The sequence below is a fragment of the Dysidea avara genome, chromosome 9 (assembly GCF_963678975.1).
Source record: "Dysidea avara chromosome 9, odDysAvar1.4, whole genome shotgun sequence".
Taxonomy (NCBI): Eukaryota; Metazoa; Porifera; class Demospongiae; order Dictyoceratida; family Dysideidae; genus Dysidea; species Dysidea avara.
The window spans coordinates 30,990,738-31,004,249 of NC_089280.1; the positions used below are offsets into that span (position 1 = coordinate 30,990,738).

The 13,512-nt window shown below is 36.6% G+C and overlaps 1 protein-coding gene and 1 long non-coding RNA gene across 2 annotated transcripts in view; one reads left to right on the forward strand and one right to left on the reverse strand.

The window, feature by feature from the left end:
- Positions 1-3,629: 3,629 nt before the first annotated feature.
- LOC136267070 (uncharacterized) lies at positions 3,630-7,780 on the reverse strand. Its single transcript, XR_010706493.1, has 3 exons — positions 7,200-7,780; positions 6,672-6,739; positions 3,630-3,904 (listed from the first exon to the last, which is right to left on the reverse strand). It is a non-coding gene; the product is annotated as an uncharacterized lncRNA (long non-coding RNA).
- LOC136267021 (uncharacterized) overlaps positions 7,350-13,512 on the forward strand; it is a 44,799-nt gene continuing 38,636 nt past the window's right edge. Inside the window, exons 1-2 of the mRNA XM_066062075.1 lie at positions 7,350-7,486; positions 10,862-11,215. Of these exons, the coding sequence (XP_065918147.1) occupies positions 7,462-7,486; positions 10,862-11,215 (379 nt within the window). The 5' untranslated portion in view covers positions 7,350-7,461. The remainder of the gene's footprint in view (positions 7,487-10,861; positions 11,216-13,512) is intronic.

Consider the following 13,512-nt stretch of genomic DNA (forward strand, 5'->3'; position numbering starts at 1 on the left):
CACCAGACCCTCGCGCTACGCGCACGGGTCGGCTACGCCAGACTAATCACCACCAAGATAACCACTGTTTGCCTGGTTGTAATGTTTTATGCTACAATACTATGAACAGAATTCTTAACATAGACATGCTGATAATTCCTTTAGTCCAGATATATTTCAACTTTTGCCTTGGTCAATTATAGTAGAGGGGCAGAGGCTTAGATTGTCCCATGCAGTTGCAGTGGTGTTGATGGGTTTTGCAGTGTTGGTAGTTGAACTAGACCTACATAATCGCCCCCTGTGTTTTTGGATCTGGCTAAGGCCTTTGATACTGTTGATCATGCGATTCTGTGCTCTAAGTTGCAGTGTTATGGTTTTCACGGAGCGTCTTATGCCCTGTTATGTGACTATCTGTTAAATCGACAACAATGTCTGGTGTTTAATGGTAACACATCAGACTGGGGCACTGTTACAATTGGTGTGCCCCAAGGATCTGTTTTAGGTCCATTGCTTTTTGCTTTATACATCAATGATTTGCCATCTGTCGTTGATTACTCTACTATGGACCTGTACGCTGATGATGCTGAGTTACATTATAGCCATTCAGACTTGGGTGTTGTGGAAGCACAAGTTCAATCTGATTTGGACAAGGTAGCTCGGTGGATCAGTAGTTCTCATTTATGTCTTAATGTTGTGAAGTCAACTGCCATGCTCATTGGAAGTCGGCAAAGAATTTCGGGCAAAAGTTTTAATGTCTCAATTGGGGGTATGGCTTTAAGCCAAGTTGACTCTGTTCGATATTTGGGTGTTATAATTGATCCCACATTATCGTGGTCCTTACATATCACTAATATAGCCTCTAGAGCTAGATCAAGACTCTCATCAATCTTTCGGTATGGAACTTTGACACCTGCAGTGCTATGTTTGCTTTATTCAGCTTTTGTCCTACCATTGTTTGATTACTGTGATGTTGTGTGGTGCCCCACCACCGCTAAGTTTACTGCACTGATTGAAAGAACTCACTCTAAGTTTATGAAAAAATTGCCAGCATTGTACCAGAGCAAGCTTTCCTTTACTTTGGTGGAACGTCGTAAGTTTCATACAGCTATACAGATCTTTAAATCTATTCACCAGAAGCTACCTTCGTATCTCCACAATATATTTCACTATTCCAGAGATATCACAGGTCATATTGGTCGAAACATTAATAGACTCTTTGTTCCTAGAGTAAACAACAATTATGGGAAAAGAAGTTTTTATTACAGGGGAGCTATGATATGGAACAGTTTACCATCAACTGTTACTGAAGCAACCAACTTATCTAAATTTGTACGGTTATATCATGATAAATTTAGTTGATTGTATCTGTGTAGTTTTGTGTACTGTTCTTTGTATACCCTTTTGTGTTGTATGTTTATGTATGTATGTATGTATGTATGTATGTATATATGTATTTGTGTATGTATGTATGTATGCTTGTTTCGCAGGGCTCCACTGAAAATCAGTGTTTTTCACTGAGTGGAATCCCTGTTTAAATATTACAATTACAATTACAATTACCCCCCTTCCCCTTAGAATTGCCTGTGAGCATATCTACGTAGCTAATGGATAATGCTATAGTACAATTTCTGAAACAATATTAACTGTAAATTTACAACAGGAAAATTTTTATAAAAATAAAATTTGACAAATTGGTTAATTTGTCCAATAAGCACCTTAAAAGTCAGTGTTTAGACCTGTTATTTTTTGCTTTTCGTCAAATTTTATTTTGTCAAAGCTGATTAATAATATTGTGAATTCTTCAATTTTTTCTTTCGTCTACTTCCTGTTGTATCTGTAAAATTTTGTTAAATATCTGCATACCTAATCATCTGTGCAGCGCTGTCTGCCTTTCATTTGTGACAGTTAGCTATAGTGTGTGGGTCATGCCATTCTACAGGTATATGTTATATATTACTCCACCATTACTGAAGCTCAAAGCAGCCACTGGAATCAATTTATTGTCATGCACAGTGTTGTATAGGTTGAGTAGCTGTATTGCTTGATTAAACACCTTAAATTAATTTTTAATATTTCATTGAATTAGTTAATACAGAAATATTGGCATTAAATAGTGCTGGCCACTGTAAAGTGCTAATAATAATAAAATAATAAAAAATTACATTTGCAATCTTTGCTGATAGTACAGTCTCGTGCAAGGTTTTGTACCCTGCCCCATGTTGTGCGTGCAGATAACCTTTGTTATTTTATACAATTAGGCACGAGCAGCTGTTACTTCATAACATAAACACAATGGGCTGCTTATGTTGGGACTGGTGGGATACAGGGAATTGGGGGATTCACCCATTCACCATAGGGACCAATATTAAGTAAACTCAAGAGGGTTATCATTTCTGCCATTTGTTATCCAGCGTGTGCAAGTTCAACTCTTGCTCGTGATTAGATATAATTGAATCACTCCAGTCTAACAGTTAAATTTCAAGTACATTTACTGCAAAATGGTGTTACACTGCACACAATCAGTAGAGTCTGAGTTAAAAGACAAACCAAGTGAATCACCTCAGTTAGTAGGCATCAAATCATCCTCCATAATCAGTAGCAAACAAATTAAGGTACAGCAACATGTGTGTGCCTTCAAAATACCAACTATACTGTTACAGTATGTACTAAATTGAAATTGTTTACAAGAACTTTGTCCTGTACACTGTCATTGTAAGGCATACCCACAGAATGTGGACCATGTCAGTGTGTCCAAGTGTGAAGTAATTTATTTAGCTGGTCTGCACTTTATTGAACAGCGACAATTCAGCACGTGCACTATTCTCTTTCCCTACATCAGGACCCTTTCCCCCTTCACTAAGGCTTGAAACATGCTATTACTATGTAAAGCTGCTCCTGTACAACTGTAACTACTCTATTTATTAGACTGAAATGTTGTTTAAAAATCCATTGCTTTTGTATCATGTACAGCGCAGCGTGTTTTGCACTGCTAGGGACATTAAGTACGTATAGGCTTCAGATGAAGTGATCCAATTCATGTGTGGTAACCCAGGGGTTTAAATCAAAGGTAAAGTGCAGTTGTGATTCTGTGTACAGTGAATATGTATGGGGTTTGTTGGAGAGTCAACTACGGAAAGGTTATGAATAATACTTAATGGCGAAATCGTACTTAGAACAAGTAATGTCCCCTCTGTTGGAGAAGTGACAAGTTTCTGGTGATAACAATCTGACTGAGTGTACAAATGATAATTATGAAGTTGTAGATAATGACACTCTTGAACTGTCTAAACTTACATGAACATTATTGTTAGTGTCTCTGTTGATTATGCATTCCCCCTCCCCCACTGGATGCATCAATAATTACAGACTGTCCAGTATAATAAAGAAATAATGGTGTGGTTCCAAATTCAGAAAAGAAGACCAAATGGTGTTTCCTAGTACATATAAAACAGTGAAATTGTCAGACCACATAGGACATTTGAAATAAAAACTTCAGGGTGTTTTAGCAGGTCAAGCATTACTACGAATAAGCCACATTCCATTCATAAATTATTAGGGCTACCATCTGAATGTAATAGAGGTAACATACTGTACATGTTCTGTTACAGAAAGAAGTTATGGTAATATTGGATCTACTATAAAGATGTGATAACAAAGGGTTAGTTATTTGTAAACAAAAAGATGTGATATTTAAACAACAATAATATGATCAGTTACAGCCTGTACATAAAACTTGGAACAAAAAGTTATTGAGCGATGTACCACAGTCTAGCATCACACTATTGCAAATGCTGCAGCTCTTCAGCAAAAAAAGTCACCCTTGATGATAGAGTTCTATGTACAATATGAGGAGATACTGGCCAATTTCATCTGCTGTGCGAGTAGTCATGACTGACCCACAATTAGACGATGACATCATTGCTACCTGCATTAGCAAGAACAAACAAAATACTTACTATTGTATTTCATTTTACAGAGTATGTCTAAAAAAACTTTGCAAAATGACATTTGTATTAGGAGAACAGCAGAATTCTACATGGAAAGTCACTGCTGTCATCAAAATGAAGAAGTGAACACATACATAGCTACAGAAAGAAACTCAGTCATTACTGATGACATTACTGATGTGCGTAACATGCGTATGTGGGTAAAACCCAGTGGGTTTTTCCCTGAATCATCTTGGTGCTGGATGGTTCAAAATTTTTACATTTTGATTTCTTGTTGCTAGCCCTCACTCTCCATTGTTGTATTTAGTCTTTCATTATTCTATTTGCTTATGAATGTAAGTTTTCAGGTAGTCGTGCTCCTGGACTTACATATGGTTATTGTCTTGTATCTATGGTTACTAAGTATGTTGTTGGTTGTTTGGTAACAATGATAGATAGCCTGCTACAGTTGCTAGTGGTGCAAAACCCAGATGTTATAGATTACAATGGGCAAACAGGGTGTGGGTTATTTGGAGTATTGTGGAGGGGGTTAGACTGTGACTTCAGAATCACCTGTTTAATTGTAGTGCTAGGCTTATAAAACAAAACACTAGGGGTATCACGTATCACTTACTAAGTCAATCTCAATCTGTGACTGTGGTCAAACTCACAGTCAACAGTCAAGACTACAAAATATCACTACAGTGGGAGATGGGAGAGGTGTTAAAACTCACAGTTACCTATAAATAAATATTAAAACTTACGAGATAGAAAAACTTAAAATGTTTCAAAGCTCTGTAACAATTTCACTGTGATTTCAATGATGTATCTTTCACAGTTGTAGATCAGAGGGGTAAGACAAGATCACGTGCACTACAAAGCACTAACAAAAATATTTTATTAGCTAAACCATAGTCATACTACCTGTTGAAAGTAATAGATCATACAACAACGATTGTATTGTAATCATTGATGCCTACTGTTACTGTTGACATGAAAGTCATGGGACAAAGTGGCAGTAAAGAGGGGTTTCTAGGGGTCTGGGCATACTCCCCAAGAATTTTGAAACATAAGTGTGCCATGATTGAACCTGGAAATGATTTTAGAGAATGAGTGAGATCTGGAAATAATTAGCAAGCTGAAGGGACAAAATAACTATGTATATAATTATGTGCATGAAAGCATTGATTTGATGAATGTGTTGATTTTCAGCTTATAGTGAACTGTAAGAAAGAAATTAAAACTAGTAAGGTAATTTTTAATCAGAGTAGTAGACCATGACCAGTGTTGGGAGTAACGCGTTACATAAGTAACGCGTTACGTAATATTATTACCTTTGTGGTAACAAAGTAATATAACGAAATACGCTATGAAAACAGGTAATATAACGCAAGATACTTTACTTACAAACGTAACGCGTTACCTAAGTAATATAATTACTGTAACGAGTCTAATATGACGTAATATTATTACTAAAAGTAACGAAGTTACTAATCTCGTTAGTAATCCTCTGAGTAACGCCTAACCACAATGGAGTAACGAGGCCTATTGAATGAAGCTTATTCACTAGCTTCTTACTTATAACCAAGATTTGTACATTGTCCAACAACGCAATCATGTCACGTGATAAGGTGGTAGTTTCACACGTGACAGCTTAAGACTGTGGACACAAAGTAATATAATATGTAATATTATTACAGTTACTTTATTTTATGGGTAATATGTAACTGTAACTAAATAGTTCTGTTGCAAGTAATATGTAATATGTAACTAGTTACTTTTACAAAGTAACTTGCCCAACACTGACCATGACATAGAAAATTTTTGAAAATGGCTATCTCAAGATGTATCTTTAGACTTTTAGTCAAATCCCCGTGGTAAATTGTAAGAGTTAAGAGGTACAATACGTAAGTATACTTTCCTGTGGTAAACCCGGCTATTTTGTCTAAATTTTAAGAACCAGCCCAATCACCATTTACAACTAGCTTTTTGGCCACAACTAGCCCCCCCTTTTAGCCCTTGCCATAACAGCAGCATCTTTCCAATCACGAATCACACCATTACAAGCAACAAACTAAATAGATCAAAATATGTATCAAGCCCCTTCCTCTACTTTTTGTACAGGGTCTATTCAGTTCACATGAAATACTTTAAATACTTGAGCAACATTATTACGCATTCACGTGGTCTTGTCCTACTCCCCTGGTTATATAGATAGGATGTATTAAGAAAGTTTAAAGTACAGGACTGGTGTGTTTGGTAAATGGATATAATAAACCTAAATAGTTTCAACACTTAAAGTAACAATGAAGGTGTACGGATTTATATCTAGCTGGCTCACATGGCCCAGACAGCAGCTTTCTTGGTTTACTATAGTTAGTTATACTAACTTTTAAAAATGCTAAAAGGCCACATTGGATGTGGCCAGGGATGAAAACCTAACAATTAAGCCTAAAACTTTTCAGGAAGATGATGCATTCAAGTCAGGAAGATGCATTCAAGTCAGGTCAAAAGCTGTAAGCCAAAGGCTAAGGTAAATTTTGTCTTTGACACAGATCATCCAATAGTGAGTGCTTGTGTGACATCCCAGTGAAACAAACGTACACTAGGTCCCTATTAAAAGATGGTCACCAGTAGGTTGAAATATCCCTGAAGTAAATTATCACCATGCTTGTGCTAAGAATTCTGTTCATAGCATTTTTAAAACAGTACACTCAAGGATAATGGAAGGTAACAGAGATGATGTGATACATAATGCATACATACCTCTGGTATCCTGGCAGAGCAATTAGTTGCACATCATCTTCAGTCATCACAAGACTGGCTGCTGTCACCTATTGAGTTTGATGTGTCTCAGTGCTTTATCAATGTGTCTATAATGTAGTGTTGTTACATAATGGTATGTAGAGGTGCATCAAACAATGTGAAAGTAACAAAAACTGTTTCAGAAATTGTAAGATTATGTGAGTTTCAGACCCTTGGGAAAGAGGCTACAGTATTATCCATTAGCTACAGTTATGCTATTCCTCTAGTAAAGAATACTTCAACTACGAACACTGCTGCAAAACCATCAACACCACTGCAACTGCATGGGACAATCTGAGCCTCTGCCCTTACTATAATTGACCAAGGCAGGTTGAAATATATCTGGAGTGAAGGAAATTGTTACCATGTCTGTGTTAAGAGTTCTGTTCATAGCATTAATAGCGGTATTGCAGCATAAAACATTACAACCAGGCATAGTAAAGTGATCTTGGTGGTGATGTGATACATACTGCTGCATACATTACTTACCTCTGTTATTCTGACAGACCCCTTAGTCACAGAACACTAGCTGGCTGCTGTTACCTCTCCCCATTAGATTCTATGTATCTGGTTTGATAACGCGTGTCCTCGCGTGTCTCAGTCAGTGCTTAATAATTATTTTATTAAAGCGCCTCTAACGCAATGTTGTTACGTAATTTTACGTGGGGCATCAAACGATGTGAAAGTAACGAAACCCAAACATATCCATATGTCGAAGGATTAAGTTGCAGCACAAGTGATCGAGATATTCATGTTGTCTTTTATACTAATTTATGGTTAGTAGAGTATAGTGTATTAATTTTGTTGTGATTTCTACCGTATCATGTTGTGTGTCTGGTCTCACGGTATACTGAGTAGCTTGCTACTGCCGCGGTATTAAACAGTTGAATTAATCGATCGTACACTCATCCAAGCGACTGTATATTCATCCCACCCATCCACTGGTAAACACTTTATTCCTCGTGGTAGCGTCAGAAATTTACTTGGGTGCTTCCTCCCCTTCCCCTCATCGGCACACGAACACATGATGTGCCGCGGCCCCGGGCGCACACCAAGAGGCACACATAATTCACTACCAGTACTATCTATTACATTGTATGTCAAGTTGGATTTTCTCGTTGTAAATAAAATTCCCTGGAGTTATGAAATCATCACTTAACATATAAAGTGATCCATTGACAGTATTGCCATATATGTGTAGAGGGTATGGCCAAGTAAACAAACAGAATCTGTAGAAAAAGAAGTGAAGAGCTAGCAAACCAAATTGTGTGTCATCAGTTGTGTCAACTTGATGACATAAAATCGTTTCAGGTGTACTGCTATTATAACAGTGACTTTTTTTCAGTAGAATATTGCTTATATTCTTGGTACTGTAACGAAGTCGAAGAACCAGGCTGTATACTGTGTATATCACTATAGTGTATGTCATGTGTTATGTACGTATGTGTGTAGAAGTATTGAGACGCGTTATTAAAAATTGTAGTGAAGGAAACGCGTGGTCCAGTCCTTGCACTGTAGCGGGGCCCCCAGCCTGTTACAGTACTCAATATTGGGTTTTAGTCTAAGCATGGACAAATCCTACTCTCCAAGCAGTGCTTATTATAAGTGCCTTGCTGCTTGCAAGATAGTTTATTGAAGCCAAGCCTTTATGAAGTGACAGACTAGGTATGAGACTTGGCAAGAGGTTTAATTGAACCCACTTCCCACTGGATCTGTACCTCCCCTAGTTGTTTTTACTAGTTTAGGCAGAAACTATTACTTATTTAAAAAAAAAAAACATTTGTCAGAAACTAACTGTAAGTACCTAGCTACCAAGTTAACTATTTAGAGACATAAATTTACCTGCTGTATTGTGAAATTTGTAGAAAATATGTAATTAAGCCTACGATAGTACAAAAAAGCCATTAATTAATAATTAGATATGTATGCTAACATTTGTAAACAGTAACAGTTTCACTATCCAGGAATGTAGTTACTTATATGAGTATGTAAGACCAACTTAGGTGCTTGACATATGATGTACTTTAGTATAGCTGTCTGAGATGAAATTAAAATACTTTAATACTTTTAAGGTTATGACTTTTGTTGTATCAAATTTTGGGTTGAAAGTTGTATTAAAATTGTATCATAATTTTCTTTGATGTCTGTAGGTTTAATGAGGTAGATTAAAAACCTACAGTGAGGTTACTAACTAGTTGGTGGCCTGTGGTCTAGCTTGTGGTTGTTTACTGTAATCATCTAGCAAAAATTGGCAAAATCAAAAGCCTTCATTACTGTAACCATTTTCTGGACCAGACAGGCATCATTGGTAGTGATACATTAACATCACCAGTAGTGATACATTAATATCACCAGTAGTGATACATTAACATCACCGGTAGTGATACATTAACATCACCGGTAGTGATACATTAACATCACCATGTGGCACTGGCTTTATGACTTCGAAAAGTAAATCTCAAAATACTCACAGCCTAAGTTTTGCCACTTTCTCTTTACCTGCTTTCCTCTAAGAAATAGGTTTACTGTTAGCTTACACTATGGACAAGACAGACATCATTAGTGCTGATGTGCTAATGTCACAGTGCAACACTGACACAGTCTCAGGGGTGGTGGAGCATGCCAAAGAGTGAGGGGGCCAGGCCAGCTATAAGAGAAGACCAAAAAAAAAGGCAACTGCCTGCTGACAATAGCTGCTCTCCACCAATTATATCTCCTTATTGATAGCTACACATACGTAGCTAAGTAGCTTGCTACACTGCTTCTCTGAAGACTGTGGCTGCTCTATTAGAGTACTTAGAATGAGCCAACATTGGTTTCTATGCTGTTTAGAGACCCTCAGATGATGTGTTCTCGCAATTATTACTGAGGCCACATACCTCACTCGGCCTGTGGCCTCAGTAATCAATTTGTAGGGAGCTCTCACTCACATCATCTTTGGGTCTCTAAATAGCATCAAAACCTTGTCAATTTGTTATAACTATCAGGCACTTAAAATGGTATGCCTACGTACATGTGTAAGGGCATTATTGTCATTTTCATTAAGAGAATACAGTGCTGACCATACATCTTAAATGCTACCTCACCAAGAAAGCTAAAAATTATATTCATGAATCAGAATCCAAACAGCTATTTGTTAATCAGATCAAGATAAAGTATCTATTGCCTCATTGTACTGCATAAATGGTTAATAAAGCCCCAGTATGAAGAATAAATGCAATAGCAATTGAAGGTTATTATGTAATATCGATATATACCATGACTGTGATTAATTATAACTCCTCAATTTAATTTTAGTGGATGCCCCTTCTCACTTTATAAACCTACAGGTAACTATCATGTTCAAATCTTGTCTTGAACTTGTGTAATGAACTTGTGTAATGAACTTATGTGTGGTTGTGTTTCTAGTATTGATTGCCTTTGTGTCGCAGTATTATTGAATTTCATGATCAAATAAATATGCTATGAAAAATATTTATTCATTGATTTAAATTCATAGATGTACCATGGATATTTCATGGGGCGTTTTTCAGTTTCATTGCCAATTCATAGAAAACTTTCTGTTTCATACGTAGGTATGTATGTTCATGTAATTTCACGACAAAATGAGTTCCACTTTGTAACATATACTCATGTACAATAGTACAAAATTGTAATTCATAGTTCATGTAGTATCTTATTGCATGGCTAGTCTCTCAGTAGATGTGTTAATTGAAAGCTTAATATCAGTTTTCAAGTATTCCCTTTGATACAGATATACTTCAATCCTTTTCAACTGCTAAACTCAAAATCATTACTGAGGAGTATAATGATCTTATCAAATGGGCAGTAATTTTAGTGTACTAATATAGTTGGTTGTAATTTGATCCTGATTGTTGTTTACAAACACCGAAGCCATTCATTACAAATATACATAAGCATACCTATGGCTACCTACCTTAGCCACATTGTCATGAGGTTGGTTTGACAAAAAAGCCCAAAACTCTTGATCCCTGTTATATAGAGTAGGTAATGTAAAACTACAAGAACAGGTAGCGTAAGCCATGTCAATGGCTCCCTGTTTTTAGTATGACATTTGTGTAAAGTATAATACACTGTTACCTAAAGGTGTCTAGCACATTATGTTATGTATTGGCAAATTCTTTCTGTAGTGGCCGTGGTCATTTCTGATATTACTAATGCACAATGCTCTAGTGGACGTGACATTGAGTTATCAGTGGATGATCAGCTAGTTCCTACTAATACTATACTATATAGATCTTTTAATTCTTCATTTTTTGTGAGGTGTAGAAAGTGCTCTGGCAGAAAAACACCATTGTGGTTCAATTCTAATGTAACAGAAATATCAACTTCCTGTGGTAGTGGTGCTCCAATATGTACTAAGGATGCTAATGAGAATCAAGTTAATGATTTGATATTTTCTTTTTTTGAAGAATCATTAGAAGGAGAGTATCGGTGCACAAAAAATAACAGAGATGGAGCCATAAACATCACAATAATATTTGGTTAGCTACATTTTGTTACTTCAGATTCATTTGTCATACCACATAGCTACAATAACTAGCATAATCTGTCACTATGTTGTGTATGGTTTAAATAGAATGCGTGTTGCAAGTGGAATGGAGGGAGTGTTGATTAATTTGAAGACCTGTATGGAATAGCCAAATAAGAATTGTCAGATACAAACCTACATAAAATAAGTCCCCCTGTTCATGGAAATTTGTTATTTGAAAGACAAGTAAACTTTAATGATGGCTAAAGTTTTAAATATAGAGTAAGTCGCTTATTATCGAACGGTATGTATTATCGAACTTAACACGCTAGGTGAGCTACTCAACACACCAAAACCAATAAACACCAACTAAAGACGTTTTGGGCTGTATAGACCACCAATACAACTTTTACAACAGTTTTCTTCGGTGGTTTCTATTGGTAAAGGGCTCCAGAGGCTCTAGTGGATATAAGGTGGCACGAATTAAGCGAGCAAACTTACAATTACTTTAACAATCATCTTTAACTTCTCACCACAACAACGCACCTACTTTCAGTTTAGACCATTCAATAGAGGAGTTTTTGTTCTCCCTGAATACTAAGTTTTAATTAAATCGAACCAGCAGGCCTTAAGTTATGAGGAAAATAGTAGTACCTATAACAACCATGGTTTCAGTGTAACTTGAATAACTCATGAACGGCGTATTCAATCTCCGTAAAATTTCTGTCACAGATTGTTATCCGGTGGTTGGATATCCCATAGAAACCTTGAAGTGACAGGGTAATTCCCTAGTATGTTATTCATTGGAATGTGCGAACTGTTCGAAAATTGGTCATTGAGTGAAGTACGGCTGTTCGATAATACGTACAGGTGTTTGAGGAGTGGTAAATGATAGACTCTACTTTTTCACACATAACCCGCAATGTGTTGGTGTAATTTACTTACAACTTGGTATTCAGAGAGACCAAAAGCTACAATATTGAATAGTCCAAACTGGAGGTCTGTGTGTTGTTGTGGTGAAGAATTATAAATGATTATTGAAATTTTGATAAATGGTGACTTACGCTATTATGTTGAAGTACATGTTACCACTGCAATCTTTTAAGCAGAGTAAAATAAAGTAGGGTTCCAGTGATAAAAGTACAAACAAGGAATATGGATGATGGTAGTTAATACCGCATAGCTGTGTGTGAAAATCCCTATGTTAGCATGTTACCACCATCTGTTGAATGCCAAAGTAGGGATTTTCCCACATTGCTATGTTGTAATAGCTACCATCATCCACATATCTTGTTTCAATTATTTGGCATAACTACAATATACGTACATGTGAAGTTGTGACTGCTTAATTGGAGTATCTCGATCTTGTTGCTTATCACATGCAATAGATTAAGGGGTGTGGCTGCCATGTCTAGTTTTCTACAGCAAAACTGTGACTGATTGCAAGGGCGTGTTTTCCATGCTTTGATCATTAAAGGCATGGCAATGTATTTTCATCGTGTAAGGGTAGGTTACCATACAACAGTTTATAAACACTGCAACAGGAATCTACTCCCTCTCACAGTAGTGTAAGTGCTTCAGATAGTTTTGTGGTGTCTAAATGTGCTCCTCTAAGGAAAGTGTCAACATAGAAAATTAAATGTCTCATCATGCATGGAGAAGAAGGCAACCATGTAATTGAACATACATAAAAGGAAAGACCAAGTGCAGAAAGCATGCGCAGACGCTGGTCAGAACCAGAAAAGACACACGCCACAAGTGAGTTTGATTTTGTGCTGGCTGCATGCTTTTTGTTTGAGCTCTAGCCTTATGACTCTGATCAGACAGGCAGGTAGGCTGGCAAACCAAAAGTTACGTAGGTTTTTGGCAACTTTTAAATCAATATTTTTCAGCCTTCTGTAAGTGTTTTCTTGCTTTTGATGTGGATTTGATGTTAGACTATTCCGTAAAGGTAATTTTCATTGTGTATATGACAGTTTTTAATGGCAGCATTTTTGGTGGGTACTATTCATTTTAGGGAGGAGCTCTACTAAACCGAACTACCATACTGTTTGATCACTTGCAGGTGTTAATAATAAAACCCATGCAAAAAAAACAACCAAGCTGTATAAAAAGGGTGCGAGCTTCATTGTAAAATCAAAGGTGGCGGCCATGAAATGGCTGCAATGATGTTAAATTTTAATAATGGCTTTTGTTGCATGGATTGCACTTCTTTTTCTATTTGAATTCTATACCCAAAAACCAACCATAAACTGGATTTGAGGTTTTTTTACTGTTCTTCCTATCTACAAATGCAATGATGATAATATA